The sequence below is a fragment of the Brassica napus genome, chromosome A7 (assembly GCF_020379485.1).
Source record: "Brassica napus cultivar Da-Ae chromosome A7, Da-Ae, whole genome shotgun sequence".
Taxonomy (NCBI): domain Eukaryota; kingdom Viridiplantae; phylum Streptophyta; class Magnoliopsida; order Brassicales; family Brassicaceae; genus Brassica; species Brassica napus.
Window position 1 is genome coordinate 17,778,318 of NC_063440.1, and position 23,687 is coordinate 17,802,004.

The window sequence follows — 23,687 nt, forward strand, 5'->3', positions numbered from 1 at the left end:
TTGTAATATAACTTTTCTATTATTTGATTTTTTAATTTAAAGTTCATGCTAATAATATTATTTCATTTAATTTAACTTATTATTGATATTAAAATAAATATTATTAGTAGTTATTATAATACTTAGAAAATTATATATACTGAAAATTATTTTTAAACTTTTATACTTATTAAAAAAAATTTATTTTTATTTATTTAAAAAATAGCTTAATAAGAAAATGTTTATTTCTCTGTTTTTATATTCAATTCTTTTATTCAGAACTCATACTGTAACTTATACATCAAAAATGTTACCAGTCACAAATTTTAATAAAATAATAACGTTTATTTTACTGCAAAACTTACCACATAAACTTACCGTTTTTACCACATACTTTTTACTGCAAGTTACATCAAACTATAAATCATACTGTAATTCAACTCTAATACTACATGTCACCAGTCGGAGCCTATGGCTATGTATTTGTTGGAAAACCATGTCAGAAACAGTGTGGTGCACCTTTTTGTTGGTTTAAAATGGTGATTTTGATGCAAGAGCATCAATGGAACATTGTAGATTCTACATATATGCCAATTTACGCAGAAAGTCGACATGAACTCAATATTGCTGAGATGCATTTTGATGATTTGAATTAAACAAGAATAAGCCAAAACTTACAAATACATACTAAATAGGCTTCAGTGAATTTCAGAAGTTGAAGATTTGAGAAATGTTAGCAAGAGACAACAAATACAAAAACATGAAAGAACAAAAGGATTTGTCAGTCTTTGATTAGTTCTTGATCTAAATCTCCTAACATTTATCATCGTCTATGTGTGGATCAAAGACGTTCTTGAAATCATATCCTATCTTGGACATCTTCAATGTATCTTGCTATTTTTTTTCTTTCAAAAACTGAAAAATTCTATAATAGAGATATATTTTTTAATGCATTTATCTAAAATATCAAATTTTAAATATAGAATATAAGATAGACGAATGTTATTTTTTCTTCTTCTATATACAAAGAAAATTAGAATAAAAATGAGTTGAAATAATTTTACCTTTAAATATTACTATAAAAGCAAATAAAAAAAATAAGTTGGAATATTCTTATTACTAGGAGTGTGTTATCATTGCCAAGCGCAAACGTCTCCCTTGAAATTTTCAGCGGTAAGAAACAAATAGTAAATTTTACTATCCTCTTATAATTTTTTTTTTAAGTTTTATTAAAAGATTTTTTTTTCTCAACCAGGAGCTGGATCAAAGAGAAGTTTACCTTAATAGGTTCAAGATCAAAATGTACCCGCAATCAAAGAAGATTAACCTTACTTAAAATAAACATTTAGTAGTTGATGAGTAATGTATTTTCAAACTTTGTACATTTTTTTATCCATTACAAATGTTAGACATAAGCAAATAATATAAACCATCCTTTTGCGATATTTCTTTTAGTATTATATCCATTCATGATGTTAGATTAATAAATAACCGAATAAATTGGAGAATGTTATAATGATATTGCATAAAGCCTTTTTTTTTGTAGAGTCTTAGTAGAAATTCTTAAGATTGTTTACTTTGATCAAAGGTGATTAGAGTATTGGCTTAACTGTCTATGGCACCCCAACATCTTTATTCTTGTTGGATCAAAGTCTCTCATATTGGAGTCAAAGAAATGTGGTTCCAATTTCCAAATCACTTTATTAACTTAATGGTTTACTCTTTTGTGTTCATTTATCCATATATATTTTCAATCCTGTAAGTGTTGGGTCTTGATGACATATATCATGTTTAGCCAACTAAATAAAATGTCAATTTATATATAATTTTTTACAAGTTGAAAAAAACGTAAAATGTTAGTATCCAATGAACCAAAAGTTTATTAAAGCAAAAACTCAACAATAAATAACTCAAAGTGCAATATATCAAGCTACAGATATCAGATAGTATAGTACTAAGACATAAAAAACACACACATATATAAATAAATATTTTTTATATAAATAAATATTATTACAAATCATTTGGAATTGTAGAGAAAACAGAGTGTTCAGGCTTGTGACGACTCTCGAAATCGAGATGAACAAAAGCTCTTTCCACTTCTGGAAGTTCTTCGAGTTTTATTTGCAATGATTCACCAATTGCATGAGCTTCCTTTAGTTGCAAATTTTCTGGGAGTTCTATATCCACCTGCATATAAAACAATACACAAAGATAATTATGATTATTAACCAAATATTATTATGATGCAATGCTGAACTCTGTTATGGTCAAGTGCAATCAGAAGGTGGTATCTAACTTATACATATATAATTACAACACTAAGCCATATATCAACAAACCTCGACAAAGTAAAGAACACCAAATGTATAGACGCGGATAGTATCAACACATTTAATATTATCTGCGCCTTGTCGCAACACTAAGTATGTCAGCTTCTGTAAAACTTCTGGAGGAGCTGCCTGTCCGATCAATGATACTAAATATATACAAGCAAAGATAGTGAAAAACTCAAATGGTATTTATTAGATTAAAAATACAACTAACAACATTGAATAAGAAATGTTACCTTTTTAGCAAAAAGGAAAGAAAGAAATGTTACCTGCATTTTCCATAACGGTCCCAGACCAATTGATAATAGTGTAGATGGCTAAGAGAATAGCACCAGCAGGATCAATCCACCAATAGAAAGCATTCCCAAGAACGGCCGAGATTAGTCCAAGAACGTTTGTCACCACATCAAAGTGGTGATCCTATATCAAAACTCATCAATTAATCTACATAAAATAGTAAAACTACATGCACATGTATGTATATAACTATATACCTTCGCATATGCACGGACGATATGGTTTCTCGAACTTTTGCAGTAGATCCACAAAACAAGTTTAATAGCTGTTGCACTTAGCATGATTGAATATAACCAAACTAATTGGTCATCACTCATTTTTTCTGGAGGTTCATTTGCAATCAATTGTTCAGCTGCCACAAGCAGAACTTGAAACCCTACACAAATACATATAGTTAATTAATTTATATTACATTTTAATCAAATATATAGTTTTGATGTGAGTACAAATAAATATACCAAGAGTGGCCATAACCGCAGCGAAAATGATGATTCCAACAGGTTGCACCCTAAGTTTTCCAATGGGATATTTGTAAATATTTATGTTTTTCATTGATAAATGTGTGAACCAAAGTATTCCTCCTGCCATTAGATCAAGCAAAGAGTCGAGTGTTGATGCTGCAATTGCTATTGATCCACTCTTTATCGTAGCATATATCTACAAATTGTAAAACATTTGATGAACGTATAGACATCAAATTAATATCACTCAAGTCAATGTCTAAAATAAAGTCATATACCTTGAGAGAAAGTAAGAATATGTTAGCCCAGTTGGAGATTTGCATGGCCATCTCTTGTGCAGCTCTCTCAGCTCGATCTTCTTCTTCTCTTTTTTCATCGATTACATGCTCTTCAGATCGAGCTATGAAACTTTCTACTTCCTCAAAAGATTTTAGTGTTGCCAATTGTCGTTTGTAGTATTTCTTCTCGTCTTTTAAAGGTCAAAATATTGTTTTAGTGAGGAGTTTTCCTCATAACATTTGTGAGAATATTATCATCTAACTTATAAAGTAAAACACTTTGATGTGTATATAGTTACCTCTAGTAAGACCGACGACGTTGGAGAAATCAATGTGAAAAGGGTCTTCCGAATCGATTTTAGACCGAAGTTTTCGAGGCAAACCCGTGAAGAAATTCGATTTCATTGTAGAAACCGAACAGGTTAACTTCGGTTTGTAAACTTCAGCTTCGTGATCGTTTGACGAAAGCAATGGTGTTTCAGTAGAGTTGACTTCCATTTCTGAAAAAGTATTTATAAAATCATCGATCGTCAAATAAAGCATAGCATAAAGACATGAATAGTTAAGTGGTTGAACTTGAAGGTGAAAAAAGAAAACCTCTAAGAATGAAAAAAACAAGAACAGAAAGGTTATAGAGATGATTTGCAGTAGAAATGATTATGCTTGTAGATGATGAACAAAGAAGAGGACAGATGATGGTACACAAAGATTGGTTTTTAATTTTTATAGATAGAATATAAGAATTTCTATTGAATTTCGTTTGGATCAATTAATAAAATATGGTAATGGAATAAAGAAAATGTTGTTGATGATAGAGACAGACCCTGGTACTTGCCCCATGCTTAAGCATCAACAACGATGGTCTGATCCACGCCACAATCAGGAGCTTCTCGCTGACGATTTTGTCTTCTTGGTAAATTACAAGTGTCAATTTATTATTGGCTAGGACACACGTGCAAGCTACATGGTTGTAATTGCAAAATACAGGATAAATTTAAGTTTCCAAACCCTAGATTATGCTCACATGTGTGTCTCAACAGAAATACAAATTAGAATCTTAGTAGTGAGATGCAAAATAAAACCCTGAAAACCTTTGAATCGATCAACATGTGTATGGGGCCAGACAAGTGGGGATTTATAGGCCTACATAGATTTCTATTGTTATGCTAGATTGTTGAACCGGATGAGAACCAGATTGTTATTTTCGGGTTAGTATTTGTGTATTTCCTAAGTAGGTAGACAGACACCAAATAAGAAAGCAGGACACCATAATTGGGCTTTCATGGGCCTTTGTGAGAATTCTATTTTTTAGCCGGCTAGTACGTCTTCAGACTTTTTATACGGTTCGACCGGTCCAATTGTTAAACTGGTTTAAAATTCATGAACCGTGCCTTTTAATTTAACCGTTCGGTTCGTTGGTCAACTTTAGGGATAATGCAAACCTGTATATATAATAGGCATTTAGTTTGTTGAAGGGTGTCCTTTGTATCGAGTTTCTTTGCTTCTCAGCTCTTTCTTTTGATTATAGGTGTCCTTGGAACTGACGGCAAGGGGAACTGTTTGAGATAAAAGATGATCATCTTAAACTCATCCACGTTTCTTGTGTAAGAAACATTTACAGTGAAAAAAAAACATTTTACAATGGGTATTATCATTCTTTGATAATTATAAAACGTCGGGAAGCTTCAAATTTATGATTATCTGTCATGTTCTAGTAGATATTAAGGCTTCTGACTCCTACTATGTTACATAAAAGTCATAGGTGAAGTTACTCGCAATAAACTCACATTCCCCACCGTGTTCATTAATCTTGTATCTCTGTCAGTGCTAATACATAATGCAATATCTTCCATTTGATAGCGGTGGCTTGATATTAGCTGCTACCGTTACATTTGTGTTTTCTCGTTTTCTGTAGACATCAGTAACTATTGAATCAAACTCTCAAATTCACACTTTATTAATCACTCAATGCTTTAGAAAATAACTCAAAACTAAAGCTCTCAACACTCACAAGTTATGCAACACTCTTGCATATCCTTATATATAAATCTTAAGTTCCTAAACTCATTAGGAAACTACTCTTATAGATAACTCTAACATATGACTTTCCTAATCTCATAGGAAAGTGGTAGCTTGTTTCCTAAGCTACTTCAAGTTCACTTCAACATTCACCCCCTTGATCTTGAAGTCTCCATTTGAAACATCTTGAATCCCAATCAAGTCTTTCATCTCCTTAAATTTAATTCTCCCGAGTGCTTTAGTAAGTATATCAGCCTTTTGCTTAACTCCTGCAATATGCTCCACGCTCACCATGTTCTTTTCAATGCATTCTCTTATAAAATGAAACCTCGAATGTATATGCTTGCTGCGACCATGAAAAACTGGATTCTTGGTCAAGGCTATAGCAGATTTATTGTCTATTCGTATCATCACTTTGTTGCCCACACGTCCAATGATCTCCTCAAGTAGATCCTGTAACCAAATTGCTTGTTTGGCTGTCTCTGTTGCCGCCATAAACTCAGCTTCACATGATGACAATGCAACAATCTCTTGCTTCTGAGAACACCATGTAATCGGATTGCCACCAAGATAGAAAATATGACCTGTTGTACTCTTGCCATCATCTGGATCAGCATTATAGCTACTATCGCTGTAGCCTATCAAACCTTCCTGCGACTTAGATCCAAACTCGAGACCATACGTCAAAGTTCCTTGTAGATACCGGAGCACTTGTTTTAGTGCAGCCTTGTGAGATTCCTTTGGAGCGTGCATATACCTGCTTAACACTCCAACACTATACGCCAGATCAGGCCTTGTATGTATCAAGTATCTTAAACAGCCGATGTTCCTCCTGTAGTCGGTTGCGTCAACGCCACGTTCGTCATCGGCTCTACACAACTTTAAGCCTGCATCCATCGGTATATGCACTGCGTTACATCCTTTCATTCTGGCGGTCTCAAGTATCTTTGTAGCATATCTTTCTTGGCTTAGCACAATACTTCCTTCTCGCTGTGAAACTTCTATGCCAAGATAATAACTTAGTCGACCGAGATCACTCATCTCAAATCTTGTCGCCATATCTCTCTTAAACTCTAGTATCATCTCCAAGCTTGAACCAGTCACGAGTAGATCATCAACATAAACTGCCACGACCAACAGATGCTCCTTATTTTCTTTTCGGTATAAGGATGGTTCCTTTAGACATCGCACAAACCTTAGATCTCGCAGTACTGCATTTAATTTCTCATTCCATGCCCTTGGGGCTTGTCTCAAGCCATATAATGCCTTCTTTAATTTGTAGACCTTAGTTTCACTCCCTTTGATTATGTAACCTTCAGGTTGTGAAACATAGACCTCTTCTTTTAACTCGCCGTGAAGAAAAGCCGTCTTGACGTCGAGATGATGAAGTTGCCAGCCACGTGATGCAGCCATTCCGATGATCAAACGCACAGTTTCAATACGCGCAACTGGAGCAAACACCTCGTCGAAGTCAATACCATGCTTTTGTATATATCCCTTAGCCACAAGTCTTGCTTTGTATTTGTTTATGCTTCCATCAGAGTTTCTTTTAACTTTAAACACCCACTTTAATCCTATTGCTTTACAATTTGGAGGAAGATCACCTAGACTCCAAGTTTTGTTCTTCTCGATAGACTTGATTTCATCATCACATGCATCTCTCCATACTTTCAATTCGCTTGCTTCCTCATAGTTCCATGGCTCTTCGTTGACAAGAAGCAAAAGATGTTCACACTCGGCTTCGCATAACGTCTCAAAGTCATCTTCTTCACACAGAAGTTCATAGTCTTCAAGGTAACTTGGCAACCTGCTCGTTCTTGTGGAGCGCCTCAGCTCCATTGGCGAATCCTCTGTATCTGCTTCGTTACCAACCTCTTCTTCTTTTGCTTCTTGAGTGTTATCTTTATTTTCCTCAACTCCCTCTGTATTTACTCGTGTACCTTGATCACCAAGGTAGTAATTAAAGCTCAACGCACTAGACCCGTTGCTTGAAGTCTTCTCTGTTTCGTCCCACTTCCATCCTCGTTCTTCATCAAATACCACATCGCGGCTTACAACTATTTTCCGACTGGTTGGATCAAGAAGTCGATAGGCTTTTGATCCAGGCTCGGTTCCAAGATGGACAAGCATCCGTGTTCTGTCGTCCAGCTTCTTCAGGTGCGGTGTGTTCACTTTCACATAGCAAATACAACCAAAAACTCTTAGGTGATCAACGTTTGGTTTCTTGCCTTTGTAGCTTTCGTATGGAACCTGTCGATGAAGAATTCTTGTTGCTAGCCTATTGATTAGGTACGTCGCATGTCGTACCGCTTCTCCCCAGAGCCAGTTTGGGACATCTAAGTGCTTTAAGATACTCTGTGTCATCTCGAGTAGTGTTCTGTTCCTCCGCTCGACCACTCCGTTTTGTTGTGGGGAGTATGGTGCGGTTAGATGACGTTTTATGCCTTCTTTCTCGCAGAACTCTTGGAATTCATGGGAAGTGAACTCCCCTCCTCTATCAGTACGAAACGTTTTTATCATTGCACCAGACTCTTGCTCGACCACAGCTTTAAACCGTTTAAACTTAGTGAACGCTTCACTTTTCTCCTTCATGAGAATACTCCACATATATCGAGAGTGGTCATCGATCAGAACAAATACATATCTATTTCCTCCTGCTGTGTGTGGTGTTATCGGTCCACAAAGATCTCCATGTATCAGCTCCAATATACTTGTTGCTCGGAAAGAACTCGCCTGTGGAAATGGTTTTCGAGTTTGCTTGCCTCTCAAGCAAGAACCGCAAGTCTCCTTTTCTACTTCAAACGCTGGTAAACCGGTGACAAGCTTCTTGTTAACCATCAGTTTTAGGTTCTCTAGGCCAACATGTCCCAGGCGAGCATGCCATTTTGTTGATTCCCTGAGATGCATTAGTTGTAAACACTTGATATTCTCTGCCTCCATAACTACTTTATATAATCTATTCTTTGCTCTCTTCGCTTTAACCAGCAACTTGTTATCTCGATCATACAAGAATAGGTGGTCTTCTTTCATTCTAACCTCGCATCCCGACTCAGTAGCCTGACCTAGGCTAATAATATTGCTCCGAAGTTTAGGTATGAAGTAAACATCAGATAATACTCTTCTTTCACCGTTCTTTGTTTTAAAGAATATGGATCCTTTTCCTTTGATGTCAATGCGGGAATCATCCCCAAACTTCACTTTTCCTGTTATCCCATGATCTAATGTTGAGAAGTAGCCCAGGTTCCCCGTCATATGGTTGCTAGCCCCGTTGTCTAGGTACCATAGATGATCATCAGCTGTATTTTCTTCGAGTTTACTTGGTGTGACGTTTCGTTCATTCAAGAACACGACCTCATGCATCATAAGTTCCTCTGCTTCTTGAGTAGCTACTTCATTCTCTTGTGTTTCTTGTAGTTTAAGCAATCGGTCGGGACAGTTCATCGCAAAGTGTCCCATCTTGTCACACCTATAGCACACAACTCTCGACGGGTCACGTTCTTGTCTATAGTAACCTTGGTTTTGCTGATAACTTTGTTGGTGCTGGAAATTTTGTTGATAGCCATATCGACCTCTACCTCTTCCTCGAAAACCATAGCGACCGCCTCTGCCTCTACCTCTTCCTGACTCGTACCTGTCATGATTTTGCTGAGAATCTGGCGTATTAGTAAACATCAGTTTATCTTGACCTTGATCTTCATGTTTTTCTTCTTCATCTTCAAAAATCCTCTCTTCATACGCCTTCAGTCTCTCTATAATGTCCTCGAAACTTGTTTTATTAAGATCGAGAACTTGTTCTAGCGCGGCTATAATGTGTATGTATTTCTTTCGAGGTAGGCTATTAAGAAACTTTTTTACTAGCTTCGGTTCCTCAATGTCTTCGCCTAAAGAGGCTGATTTGGTCGATAGTTCCGATAGCTTTCCAACAAACTCGTCTATAGAATCTGTTTCCTTCATCTTTAGTCGGTTAAATTCAGCTGCAAGGGTTTGCAGCCTCGCTTCCTTGACTCGATCAGCTCCCATATGTCGAGTTTTTATTGCCTCCCAAACTGCTTTTGCAGTCTCTAGATTTCCTACTTGTAAGATCAACGATTCCGGGATTGATTGGAACAAAAGTGCCCTTGCCATATCATTCTTCTCTCCTTCGTCTTCTCCTGGTTCAATAGTTTCCCATACCTTGTGAACCTTTAGCGCCACTTTCATTCTCATGGTCCACACGGTATAATTTGTGTCGCTGAGCATTGGACACTTGATGGATGACGATCCACCACCTTATGCGATATTGGTTGCAACGATTTCTCCCATTGCTTCTTCTCTCTTTCTTTTGACTCAATGTGATATAACAAACTAAGTCCCACATTGGAGAATTAGACAAGGAGTGTCTAATATATAAAGAGATGTCCAACTCTAATAGTACGAGGCCTTTTGGGATGAAAACCAAAAGTAAATCCATGCGGGCTTGCCAATTAGGCCCAAAGTGGACAATATTGTACTAATCGGATAATAGAGAGTTGGACATGGGGTTTAACAATCCCAACAATTGGTATCAGAGCCGGTTGACGAGAAATCTGCAAGAAAGACCTAAATACCCTTTGAGTGATGAATGAGTGATGAATGGGTATCCTATGAGTTAGGAATGAGAGATGTGTGGCAGAAATCAAGTCAGAAGATTCTGGAAGTCAGTTGTGGGACACGAGATGAATGTGATCCTTAGTTTGAAGGGAAGAATGTGATATAACAAACTAAGTCCCACATTGGAGAATTAGACAAGGAGTGTCTAATATATAAAGAGATGTCCAACTCTAATAGTACGAGGCCTTTTGGGATGAAAACCAAAAGTAAATCCATGAGGGCTTGCCAATTAGGCCCAAAGTGGACAATATCGTACTAATCGGATAATAGAGAGTTGGACATGGGGTTTAACAATCCCAACAATAACTTTTCGGAAAGCACCTGAATTATATAACTTTCTCTGAATACTGACATGTGTTGGTTAGGCACTTCAAAAGCTTGTCCACTAACAATCACCTCACATTAAAACCTCCTCAAGTGCTTCACAGTAGGGGACTTTCGCTGTTGTATATAGTCATGACATCAAAGAGAAACACACCTTGTGCTTGAACTCAGAAAGTGTAGCTAAAGTAAAGTCATGCATAATTTCCAAGTAAGAAATTATATGTACCTGCTGCAGCATAGCTGTGATACTATTATACTAATATCCAGCTTGCAAATATTTCAAGATCTTGACCTCTCTTCTTCTAGTTGTTATTTGTAACTTGCATTATTGAGAACCAAGTCCATAAAAACAAATATTTACTGTATCTAGTACTGTTTCTTTGCCTTCATGTTGTTTGATTGCCTACAGTATCTTACTGAGCCCAGGTTAAAAATAGTTATAGAACTGCATGAGCCTTGATAGCTAACTTGACCTGTGGGTTTTTCAGCTTTGGCTATTAAGGTAGCTAAATTATTCTACAGTCTGATATAACTTTCTTAGGAGTGATGCAACATCACCAAAAGAAGAGCATAGAAAGAAAAGATACAAAAGCATGGGGATGTTTAAATTTAGGACTCAAAGGGAAACAATCATCTCAATTATCCAACCACATGGTCTTGCTTTACACCTTTAACTTTACCCAAAACCATCAGATAGTGCTCTGAGATTTGTGCTGTTCGAACTATCATCCTCAGTTTTGCAACTTTTCTCATAGGGGTATGGGCCACTGTTCCTTAGATTCTACCAAGTTCTTTCCACATCTTACAAAAACAACTGAACACAAAAGTGGTCCCATAAGATTTCTACAATGTCTTTACTTGTGTGCAATGTCTTTACTTGTGTACAGTTATCACATGCTTCCTTCTCAATTGGAGTAACTGGTAGGTCCACTTGTAGCCGCTACTGATGTTAACTCTTTTGACAGTATTCTCCTAGTAGGTAGTTTCCTAAAACTTCAACTCTCAACTAGTACTGTTTGTAGCTGAGGGACTGTTCCAGGAGGGCAGGTGTGTCTTTTCAATCTTTCTGTATCTTTTGTGTTGATACTACTATTGGTGACAACTGAAACATCCTTATTGCAAAAGTTATGTTCAAACTTGTCCATAAAAAATGTTTTAAAAACCTGATCACTTCCTTTTTGATCTACAGGCTGAGGTTGCAGCATCTGGTCCCTTCCCTGTTATAAAACTGATGACTAAGTCTTTAGGTCAGGAAAATCGTAAATGTCGATTTCTGCGGCCTCTCAAACGTGTCTAGCTATTTACTTTAGGTTGGTGTCGCTGATATTGCGAATGTTAGTTATATCTTAATTAGCCATCATCAAACAATGTTTATAGAGAAAAAGTACAACGAACAAGTATTGTGATGTACTTTCCCAGTAGAGTTTCTAAACATGTCGTATCTATTGGCAATATCCTTTTCCATTTTCCTTTCATATGAGACTTGATTGAATCAGATTAGCTCACTTCTGAAAAAGAAAGCATATAATGTCTATCACTAGTTGTTACATATTGCATTATATTGGTGGAGGGTGTGAATCAACGCTTCTTATAGTCTGTGATTAAAGTTTGAAAAATGTGGAAGCCCGTATGCTTTAATTTCCGGATCATTGGCGTAAACAAAACCCCTTGCTACATTTTCATATATAATGCTATGAATTAAGAGTATAAGAGCATGTTTATTGGAGGATTTCTTAGATTGGGAAACCGTCTGACAGTTTCTTATATTCCGCTAAGAACCCTCCAATAAACGTGCTCTTACGTAATAAAACTACATAGTTAATTAGGTATATAAGGTTTCTCTCATGTTTTTTTGTCGTAGAAACCATTTTAGGTCGTTGCCATTGTCTGATATCTTGTAGTGCATATATAGATGCCTTAAATCAAAATATGTCCTTTTGAATGCAACAAGACGAACCCTTCAGGTTGGCATCTATTAAGTGGAGTCTACGGTATGTGAATCACAAATTCACAACTTCTCGAGTTACTTTTGTTTGCCAAAAAGAAGATTAAGAAAAGAAAAGCAAAACACAAAAGTAGAAAGCTTGAGGAATTTTTCTTTGCTTTAGCTTCTTGTTTATGTTTTTTTACTCGAAATTGCAAAGGTAAGAGAATAGTAACATAGTATTTCAAAAAAAAGAAGAGAATAGTAACATATATGAGGGACAGATGAGAAAGCTCTATCACAAACTCTACATTTGTACATGTTCTGTGATGGACCACTTCACTCTCTTTGTCTCTCTCTACACTTTTGTCTTGTCCATTGTCTTCACGTACCCATACGCAATTAATCATCAGTTACCCATCTTGAGTTTTTTTTTTCTTTTTGTTAAAATCTTGAGTTTCCATTTTTTTTACCAGGGCATGGAGATGAGTCCATTGTACATAAAGAACTTTGTGTTCATTAACATTCTATGATCCTATTGTTGAAAGTTTATGTTTTCTGAGTGATATTAGTTGAATATTTATTAGTATGACTGACCATTTCTCTGAATTTCACCCGAAACAAAAATGTTTGATGCTGAAACTTCAAAGCCAATAATTGTGGTGGACACGTGAAACGATAATTTCTTCTCTCATTTACGCACGTTTGGAAAATCATATAGTTGTTTTTTATTTAATATTATCGATGATGTTAAGAACATTATATTATCAACTCCTAGCCAGATAATTACGTTAACATGAGATCTACACATCGTGCCTTTTCTCTTTCACAAATCTAAACACCATGTTGTTTTTTATTTCCCTAAGTTACACAACAATCTTAAATCTTACTAACGGAACTAGTTAAAAGATGAGTAAAAGGGACATTTAGTTTGTCTTCCTTCGTAACGTTAAAGATGAAGATCGAGACTCACATTATCTTTTAAACTGGGGCTCAAACCGTGCCCGTATGAGGACATGCGGTTCTGAGCTGAAGAGCCACCCACATGTAACGGTGGATGCGGTTGAGAACCGACCAAAAACGGTGAAGTCGAGTTATTATAAGAGTCATGATGACTAGTAAACGCTGCGTCTGTGTTATAACTGCCTTTAACACTGGACGACGAGGGCGGTACACGCCATAGTCCAAATGGACTCCCATTCGGTCGTGTGCCATACGAGGATGACGTGCCTAAAGTGTGTCCAGCACCATAGAACCTAGCGGCCGGTAATGACCCGCTGCTCCAGGATGGGTAGTGATGGTAACCGTAGAGGTTAGCGTCGGGATGATGAAAGTAAGAGGAAGCATTGCGTTTGGCGAGTTGGCGTTCTCGTTTGTGAGCGTTTTGGTGACCACCTAGGGCCTGTGAAGTAGGGAAGTTTCTAAAACAATAGTGACACTCGAATCTTCTGTTGTTGTTTATGCTATTGTCCTTACCGTCATCTTCGGTTTGGTCTTCTTCTTTTTCTTTATCTTTTTTGTTGTTGATCTCGGAGTGGTCTTCACCGAAGTAATCTCCGCCGGTGAAATATTTTCCGAATAGACGAATGGGTTTAGAGCTCTTATCTTTGGAGGGAGGACGACGGAAGAATGGAAGTTGAGAGAAAGATTCAACGTTCATGAAATCTTTTGTTTCTCTTTCTCCATCTAGTTCGTCCATAAAGAGAGCTAGAAGAGAGAGGGATGATGCGTGAATATTTAGTTGTGAGGCTGACTGTCCCAGAGAGTTTATATATATATATATACATGAACTTGATATGGTGTTAACACACATATTACTTTATAAAAAGGATTTGATATAAGAATAGTTTGGTAATAAGTTGGATAAGAAATTAAGAATGGATTCGATCATGTAATTTTCATAATAGTAGTTACTTATGGTTAGAAACCATTATTATTTCTAAAATAAAAAAAAAGTATTAGTATTATAATTATTTATTTATGTTTTATTTTTTTTAAACTAGTTAATCATCTATTCGAATGACATGTGTTCTTTTAGTTTTCTACAATTTCTTAAAAACTCGTAATTAGAACACTTCCAATAATAGTATTAGGAGAAGTTCTTAGTATTTAAAGAAAAAAAAAATGAAATTAGAAAAAAAAATGAACTTAGTTATGAATTCTTAAGAAACTATGAGATAATAAAAGGACACATGTCATTCAAATAGATAATTAACTAATTTAAAGAAAATAAAAAATAAATAAATAATTATAATACTAATATTTTTCTTTTGTTTTAGAAACTTTCATGGTTTCTAACCATTGAAGGTGCTTTTAGAGCATCATTATCAAGAGTTTTTTAAAGTAGTATTTTAAGTTTCTTAAATTTTTAGTTAAAAATTAAGAAACAATTTTTATATTTCTCTAAGAACCCCAGCCTAAGAAACTCGGGATAATGATGATTTTAGAGTTTTTCCAACGGTAAGTCCTAGACAAGTATATAACCAAATAAAAAAAATAAAAATATAGAAAATGAGAAAAGAGAAATGGCAGAGCATGATTATTGGAGGGTTTTTAGGGTGGGGTTATTAGTGGAATATAAGAAACTGTCTCTTAACTTTTAACTAAAAAAGGTAAGAGCCGGCTCTTAGGCATGATTATTAAGGGTTCTTAGGGTGAGGTTCTATATGGATTCAACTTTTTGATCAATTGTTTCTTTAGATAGTTTAGTCATATTTATGCTTAGCTTAGGTCTGTTTTTACAACCACCTTTGACCTAGATAAAATTATTTTGGTCTTCAAATCAGTTTTTCTTTCTAGATATAAGCCATTCAGTTTTTTTTTCCATACTTTACAATTTACATCGATCCTTAATTAATTCAACTAACAACATATAAACATTCAAATTAATATTGGGAGAAACAATATTATATAGCACGATCAAGAATTAATAAATTACCAACGTAAGTTAGGTGAATACTCTTTGATCACATATAATGCTCATGTACGTACACGGGATGTTACTATTAATAGATCTAAGAGGGAAATAATTAGTTTTCCCTCAAGGACCAGCTTTTACTTCTTTCACCTATCCATCGCTCTCACGCAAAAGATGTTCTGTAGAGAGTACTTAAAGACATAAAGAGAAGTGGTCCATACATGCTGATCATTCAACGTTGCTAATCAACTTGTCGACGTTTATTAGTGATGGATCCAAAAGCTAACTCAAGAGTGGAGGATTGTCCATACACATATATATTGTCAAAGATTATATATGTGTCTGATGTGGGACATTTTAATAGTCCCTCTCGAGATGTGGGTGGGAAACGGTCCAACGGAAACAGCCCAAACCCAACATCTCGGACATACCACAGTAATATGGGCTAGTTGTACAGACTACATAGGTAGGAAATTTTATATGGAAAATCATATGATGCGCTTTCACCATGGACTCTGATACCACCTTAATGATGAGTTCAACTCACACCCAAAAGCTAGCTCAAGAGTGGATGATTGCCTATACACATATATATTGCCCAAGGATCACATATGTGTCTGATGTGGGACTTATTAATAGCAGTCCCCACAAAAAGCAGTACAAGAGCTTCCTTGGAAAATTCATGGACTCTACCACCCCAGATTTCAATGCATCAATGTACATACCAAAGTTAAAACTGTGGAGTTTATGATTTGCTCCAGATCGATTAATGCGCATGAAGTGTTCAGGAAACGACTGTTGTCTCCACCAGTACCACTTCGTGCACATAAGTAATTTGTTAAGTTACATCCAGCTATCTTTGCACACGCTTCATGCCAACATGTGTCTTTCTTTTCATTTGCACTCAAGTACTAGAGAGCCCCAATAACCTGCCCAACAAATCGATCATATATGGTTCTAGCAATGTGCGAATGAGGGAGAAAGAAGCTTTTGCTGCTTACATGACTCGGCAGCAAGTAAAGGAAAAGGTTTAAAGCAGCTCCAACCCACTTCGTTTGAGATATTGTACCAGAAGCTCTGGTCACTTCTTTGAAAATTGGATAGATATGGATGCTTCTCGGTATATATTGACAGAACATAACCCATTTTAGTATCACCTTCGACACCACTGATGTCATTTGCTTCCTTGAAACGAGAGTTAGAACCACCACCTGCGAGATCTCTAATCAATCAGAGTCTGATGTTGTTGAGAACTAGAGCTAGTAACAAACTGATGAAGAGAGATATTTGTATATATTCCAAATATTTTGATTATTTAGTTTATAGGTATTTTAGTATTTATCTTAATTAGTTAAAATTATCTTAAGGATTTTAATAGTTTTATTGTTATTTAGTTTTCATATAAATAGGTGTCTTATGCCTAGAATTGTATTCAGTTTATGATTTGATTAATAAAATTGAGAGTTTTTTCTTTGTTCCTTGTTTTCGGTAGATCATTGGAGATCTCAACGAATTTAAGAAAACATTGATCTTAGGCATTTTTAAACTAAATAAAATTTTTGTTTTGTTCTAGTTTTCCGGATATTTTCAGAATCAACGGATTTCTAGTCATATCCTATAAAACTTCCATACATCACAAACACAACTGGGTAATGGGGAGAACAGAAACAATGTCAAAAGTAGAAAAAGAAAAGTCTCTTCCTTATAGCCTTAGAATGCACAACTAACTCGCCTCTTAATGACGCTCGAGAACGAGGAGCAACGAGCTCAGTTATAAAATGAAAAATGAAGTGAATCACATAGAATACGTCAATAAGAGTACGAAGGACACAAACAGCTACACCAAGCTTCTTGTCCAAAGTGAAGCAGAACTTATGAGAATCAATCACAGGGATAAAGAAAAACAAAGGATCAACGGCCAAAGCAAGCACGCAAACGAACAGGACAGTCTTCCTCCAGTTTTCAAGACTAGTCATCTTCCTGAACGTTTTCTCCAACCATCCTCTAATAACACTCTTGATAGATAGTGTTGAAGGTCTCATGACCACATTGCCCCTATCAAACCTGCATCAACAAGAGAGCTCACTACGAAAACAACAACTCCTCGCACTTAATAAAATTCGAAGAAGCTACCTCACGTATTTACTCTTCCGATGATTCATGTATGGATGGTAGTTTCTTCCTCAATCTGTAACCTTTTTTCGCTGAGAGAAGATGTAAAACAAAATGAAGTCCACTCAGTCGTCTCTCTTTCAATGCTTACTAGTCCACCTTCAAGGTATCCACTGTTGACTGACTTTTCACCAACCGTGATGCACTCCAGAGTCTCTTGTTGGGCTGTGCAAGGGACAGGCAGTTGATACTGTTGCAGAAAGACTACAAGCCCGTTATAATTTTGGTTTGTACTCGTTTGACATCTATTTAGTCAATGATATGTAGATTAGAACGATCTCGGTTGAGCACACAAGGAAACGCCATTCAAGTTTCTTTGCTTTTTTTCAAGTGTCTATTGGGGGAATGTCGGTACTATCTTTCTTTCTTCTTTGCATGATTGATAGATCCTCCATGTCTATTAATCTTTGTATTTCAGGAATTTCAGATCAAAATGTATCCGCTAATTTTGGTTGATAGCATTATATATTCGTTGACAAAGAGAAATATCAATACACATTACAACTCAAAAACATGTTGAACACACAGAGTCCAAGTGGGATTGAATAGGGAGGACAACAAAACCAAAAGATGGCAGAAAATTAGATATTAGGACCTATCTTCATATAGGTAATATTGGAAGAGATCAAAATAGCACCTTCCTCATCATCAAGGAGTACAATGTGCGTGTGGCCTAAAGATGAATTATCCATGTCACCATCAATATGCTAAAGACCAACAAGATCCAAGTGGTGGAAACCCGTCTGCCACGGCTCATATCTGCTTGTCCTGAACCCATTGAAGTGTCATCAGCCACTCGACCATTGCTCACTCTCTTACTGCACATCCATGATATTTACATAAGTATACAGAACAAATGAAACAAGATATAGATGTGTATCACACCAGAGAAACAAAGCAGCACAAAAAAAATGTTCTTTATAAGGAAACTGCTGAGCATAAAAAAGGAAACTTTAAGAATTCGAACACCAAACAATCACTCAAAACTCCATATCGAATCATAATCTAATCAAAAGCAGTATGAAAACATCACTCAAAACGCCATACCTCGAAGGGTATCTGCAAGTTCCTTGACCTGAAAACACACACACACACATTGACACAAATAAAAAACGAATTCAACAAGCTCGAAGAAAGGTAACAACTTTGAATAAATGTAAAAAAAAATGGAGACTTTACTGGGATTGATGGAAGTGAGAGCAGCGTTGTTGTTGAAATTGCAAGCATCGTCTGCGAGTCCGTTCTTCAAGTAGTAGTTGTTGAACACATACGACGCCATCTTCTGGATATCCGTCGGGTCGTTGCAAGCTCTACCCTGCTGGATCGGGCCGCAGTCCGCGCCTCCTTGTCCACAAGCCCAATCGATCGCCGTCTGTAGCGACGAATCTTCCGCGTTGTTCTTCGCGACGCACCAAAGCTCCGCCTGCAGCACTTGACCCCCGGCCTGCGCATCCGCAATCGCCACTAACATAATCGCCGTCGCGGCGAGGAGAGAGAAATGGAGGTGAGGGAGAGTCATAATCGTTTCAGCAGAGAGAGAGAAGATGAAGCTAAAAAAGCGTTACGAAGAAGGTGAAGAGAGGTTTATAGTCGCTGATTCGTTAAAAAGTTACCGTTAAAGGTTTCAGGAAGCTGGAAGATCTAACAGTGACGACGCAATGAGTGAGAGAGTGCGAGAGAGAGAGAGTGAGAGAGTGACTATTTTGGACTTTTTCTTGAAAGAGAGAAAATACCAAGGTCTATTATGCAGTTTTTTTGGATTCTAGCGATTAATGATTTGGGCTACTTTCAGAACTTTCGGCCCATTAAAAAGATGTAAAGGAATCCCGACCCGACCCGACCTGGCTTCACAGTCGTCCAAAACGAATTTTTTTTTGTGATGTAGCTTTTCCTAAGAAAAAAACAGCAATGGCTTCACTGTCGAGACTCGAGAGTAGGACTGGGCGTTCGGTTTCGGTCCGGGTGGTTCAGATTTTTGGATTTTCGGTGTTATGCTCAGAAGTACTATTCGGGTTTTACTAATTATTGGATCAAGTTCGGTTTGGTTCTTTCTGGATTCGGTTCGGATCAGATGTACAATGTTTAAAATTGTCCAAAAAAATATTTTTTAAACCTTAAAAATTGACAAATTTTTTTTTTCAAAATATATAGATTGTTTACAAATCTAATTAAAAATTAATTAAACTATCTAAATTAACTAAAAAGTATTCAAAATAACAACTAAAACAAACTAAAAAAATATTTTGAATATTCTAAAATATCTAAATCATCTTAAAAAATATAAAAACATTAACATATTTAACTAATTTCGGATATCTATGGATCCTAGTTCGGATTTCGGTTCGGTTCGATTATAACTAAACACCAAAGTACTAAGCTCATAAGTCATATTCGGATATTTTTGTATAACAGTTCGGATTCGGTTTCAGTTTTTCTGATTTAGGTTTAGATAGGTATTTCGGGTTGAGGTAAAAAAGTCCACGCCTAGTAGAGAGTAACTAAGAGACCATTTTGGATTTTGGATTTTGGATTTTAGATTTTATCGTGAAAAATAAAAAAGTATGGGTGTATTATGTAATCTTTTTGGATTTTAGATTTGGGCTTCTCTTACGAACCTTCGGCCCATTAAAAGAGGTAAAGGAATGTAATGGGCCCCACATAAGGAGCTGGACTCTCCGACTTCCAATAATGCAAGTTCGCTCGGATTGATGACGTGTCATTTCCTGATTGGTTAGGTTCATCGTGAAAGACTTTGAAGCTTAATCGTCGCGACCGAGAAAGAGAGAACTCATTTCTATCTTCCCCGGAGAAAAAAAAACTCAGCCATGGCTTCACCGTCAGATCCCACCGATTCCTCTCGAGATCCAGCTACAGACCCAGATACTCTTCCCACGAACCCTAACCCACCGCAGAAACCCACCGTAGAGCAAGGAGGCGAAACCCTAAACCTAGAATCAACCCAGAGAGATCTCGAGGCCGTAGATCAGCAGCCAGATCCATCGATCGAAGAAAGCAAGAACGAAGACGACGAAACTGACGCAGCACAAGCCGTAACCTCTTCTAATTACCGCCGCGGAGGTGGGCCGAAGAAGAAGAAAGGGTTTCTCAAGAAACGTAAGCAGCAAGAGAAGTCAAGGGAGAAGCTTGAGGTACTCTTGAAAACCCTAAAGCCCATTCCTTTCGTCCCAGCTAAAGCCCTAGACTTTTCTCGCCACGAGAAGCTGCTGAAGACGTTGGGGATCTGGGAGTTTCTTCACTTGGAGTTCGACCAAAACATCCGACAGGATCTTGTTGCGAACCTTGTTGCTTATTACAGTCCTGAGAGTAGGTGTAGCTATGTGAATGGGTCTAGGGTTAATGTTACTCGTGCTGATTTGGCTCGAGCTTTGAAGCTGCCTAAGAAGAAAGACATTGTGGTTGCTGAGGAGGAGAGGGAGGTTTTGGAGAGGGATGAGTCGGCTAAGTTTGTGGATGAGATTTTGGAGACTTGGGTGCTGCTTCATACTGATGATATGTGGATTATGCCTGTGGAGGTGGTTGAATGGGGGAGGGATGTAAAGGAGAAGAAGTTGGAGAAGCTTGATTGGGCTGCACTGCTATGGTTCATGGTTGAGAAAGAGCTGAAAGCTGGTCCTGAGCTCGGTGATTGTTTCTTTGCTTCGCATCTGCAGCTGTTGATCAGAAGCCAGAAAGAAGATTTACTTAGGGAAGAATCTAATGATGATGAGGAGGATGATGTTAAGGAGGTTGAGGTTTTGGTAAAGTCTCCAAAGGAAGATTGTTTGGAGGTTAAGGAGGAGGATGATGATGTTAAGGAGGTTGGTGTTGTGGTGAAGTCTCCAAAGGAAGATAGTTTGGAGGTTAAGGAGGAGGAAGATGTTGGTGCTGCAGATTCAGGAAGAGATAATTGTGCCACTGATGCCACTGAATTAAAGGAAGAAGAGACTTATGTGGAAGAACATATGATTGAACTGAATCTCGGGCAAGAGACTGTGTCTGAAATGGTCGCTGAGGAGGAGCAGCAAGGTCCTGTTGAGGAACAGCCAATGGATGTTGAGGAAGATAAGAAGGAAGAGGTTGAAAAGTGGTCGTGGAATGACGACACTCATGCTGGTTCTACTTCCCATTTTCTTCGCCACTGTGATCTTAGTATCGCTACAGAAGGAGACGAAGAGAACAACATAGAAGGGCCCATGGAAATGGGAGAAGACGAACAGATTGAAGATCTTGAGGAAGAGGAAACTGAGGAAGATAAAGAAAGGCATGAAGGAGGGTTTCCCTTTTTCCCAAATGGAGACTCACTTCATGGAGATGGCATGTTAGGAGATGTATCTCCCTTACGTTTTGCCTCTGGGTTACAGATGCACGGCAACTCAACTGGTGGTCATTTCCTTGCTTCTAGGGTTGACATGCATATGGCTATGGGCTCAGGTAGTAACACCAACAACAAGAGGCAGATTGATCATGAGAATGATATGTCTTATCACAACCCTGACGGTAAGAGGATGAGGACTGAAGAGCCGTCTTGGGATGAAAAGCCGCAACCAGTTGAGGTATGCGTGGATCAGATTGTGCTGTGGGCTGAGAAAGCTAGGATGTCATGTGCTCAAAAGGATCGAGAGCGTGCACAGTCTGCGATGAACCAGGAGTATCTGATGAGCGAGCTGCAAAGAAAAGATGAAATGATTCATGATCTTGAAAGAAGCAAGTACGAGGAGCAACAGAGGAAAGATCTAATGATCTATAGGCTTGAGAGTGAGCTTAGGATGATGACAAGTGTGTTAGAAGGATACAGGAAGGCTTTGAAAGAAACCAAAAAGGCGTCAAACGAGCACAGGAAGCGTTGCCCTTTGCGTGATGATAAACCTGTCTACAAGGATGTTAAGGGCTCTGGAGGTTTAGTTCTGAGCGTTGCTGAAATTGAGAAGCTGAGATTGAAGCGAGAAGGGGAAGACAAGATGACACGAGCTCGAATAGAGAGACAGATCGAGGAGTTTGGAAGTGAATGGTTTAAAGTGTTTCAAGAGCAAATGGATGCTGTGGAGTCGCTAAACGAGAGATTGATCGTGGTTGAAAATGAAGTGAAGATATGTAGAGAAGCACTTTCGGAAAGCAAGAATGATGAGCCTTTCGAAGCTGTTACTGCTGATGCTGCTACAGAAGAGACATGAGATGCTGTTAAGGTACTTTACTACTCTCTTTTACTCAAATGTCCAGTTTAACTTTATATTGTTTTTTCCTTGCAGGTTTCTGCAAATCAGTGAAGCTTTTGAAGAACAGATATTATTTTAGCTTCGTTTTGTATGATGTAGACGATGTTGATTTAATCTCTTTAATCTCGTTCTAGGAAATGTAATCAACGGTTGTGATCAATTCCAGTCTTAATTAGCACTACATTGTATCAACATTTAGTCATCTTTGAGACTTGTTAAGCTAGTGCTAAACAACTTCAAATCTGTTGTCAGATTCCTGGTATTTCGGAATGCGTGTATGGTCTGTCCGGTCGGTAGTATACGTATCAGTTCTAACTGATTCATTCTTGGATAAGTTCTTTTATTTTTTCTATATAATCGAGGAAGAAGTACCTTCAGTGGATTCCCCTTAATATATATGAATTGCATTTTCTATTCTAAATAAAGAAGATAATATAACAATATTTATTTTAGAGTGGGAAATAGAAGTAGTGGAATGTTAACATCTAAATGTTGATACAATGTAAAAAGCTCCAATTATATTTTACTTTTCTCTTAACAAATTAACAGTGAAAAGAAGATAACCGAAAAGTGTTAGTTTACTTCTCTTTGTAATATAAAGATTAAACACACATAAAAGTATAAATATTAATTTTAGACTACATTGAGAGGATTGACTTGAGTAAAATAATTACGAAGACCCAATGAGAGGGAGACCTTGGTATTGGCACTGACATATAAGTTCAAACATTGAAAACTGACAATATCTCATACATATCCCAACACAACACCACCAAGTCACTAGCCTCTGTCTTTTTAAACTTATCCTCTTCAATTTTTCTTATTATATCCTAAGACGCTTTTATCTCATTTCTATCACTAGCCTAATGTGAATTAAGGCTCCTGGTTGTTGTAATCTTTTTTGTGCTTAGCAAATTTATTAATTGTTAAACCATATCTGTTACATTTAAATTTAGTGCATCAAAATAGTCCAAAAAAAAATTCTTATTATAACACTATTAAATTAATCTTCATATCTTTGGAGCTCTCTCTGTAACTTTATTTTTTCCTCCGTTTTAACTTTGACTATCTCATTCTATATTGGAAATTACTTGAAAGATAAATTACTTCAAACATTATTTATCATTGTTAACAAACAACA

The 23,687-nt window shown here is 37.0% G+C and overlaps 4 protein-coding genes across 4 annotated transcripts; 1 reads left to right on the top strand and 3 right to left on the bottom strand.

The window, feature by feature from the left end:
- Nucleotides 1-1,879: 1,879 nt before the first annotated feature.
- On the bottom strand, nt 1,880-3,908 carry LOC106356838 (putative metal tolerance protein C3). Its single transcript, XM_048737075.1, has 7 exons — nt 3,648-3,908; nt 3,349-3,539; nt 3,068-3,266; nt 2,807-2,985; nt 2,582-2,732; nt 2,322-2,458; nt 1,880-2,169 (listed from the first exon to the last, which is right to left on the bottom strand). The coding sequence occupies exons 1-7, from the start codon at nt 3,889-3,891 to the stop codon at nt 1,993-1,995; spliced, it is 1,278 nt and encodes a 425-aa protein (XP_048593032.1). The 5' UTR covers nt 3,892-3,908; the 3' UTR covers nt 1,880-1,992.
- Nucleotides 3,909-12,688: 8,780 nt separating this feature from the next.
- LOC106356836 (zinc finger protein GIS-like) lies at nt 12,689-15,134 on the bottom strand. Its single transcript, XM_013796562.3, has one exon. It carries the CDS (start codon nt 14,055-14,057, stop codon nt 13,194-13,196), a length of 864 nt encoding a protein of 287 aa, XP_013652016.2. The 5' UTR covers nt 14,058-15,134; the 3' UTR covers nt 12,689-13,193.
- Nucleotides 15,135-17,754: 2,620 nt separating this feature from the next.
- LOC106353208 (PLASMODESMATA CALLOSE-BINDING PROTEIN 5-like) lies at nt 17,755-19,014 on the bottom strand. Its single transcript, XM_013792914.3, has 3 exons — nt 18,513-19,014; nt 18,381-18,408; nt 17,755-18,151 (listed from the first exon to the last, which is right to left on the bottom strand). Exons 1-3 carry the CDS (start codon nt 18,850-18,852, stop codon nt 18,007-18,009), a joined length of 513 nt encoding a protein of 170 aa, XP_013648368.2. The 5' UTR covers nt 18,853-19,014; the 3' UTR covers nt 17,755-18,006.
- A 1,011-nt stretch (nt 19,015-20,025) lies between these two features.
- On the top strand, nt 20,026-22,789 carry LOC106353207. Its single transcript, XM_013792912.3, has 2 exons — nt 20,026-22,516; nt 22,580-22,789. Exon 1 carries the CDS (start codon nt 20,159-20,161, stop codon nt 22,502-22,504), a length of 2,346 nt encoding a protein of 781 aa, XP_013648366.2. The 5' UTR covers nt 20,026-20,158; the 3' UTR covers nt 22,505-22,516; nt 22,580-22,789.
- The last annotated feature ends 898 nt before the right edge of the window (nt 22,790-23,687 follow it).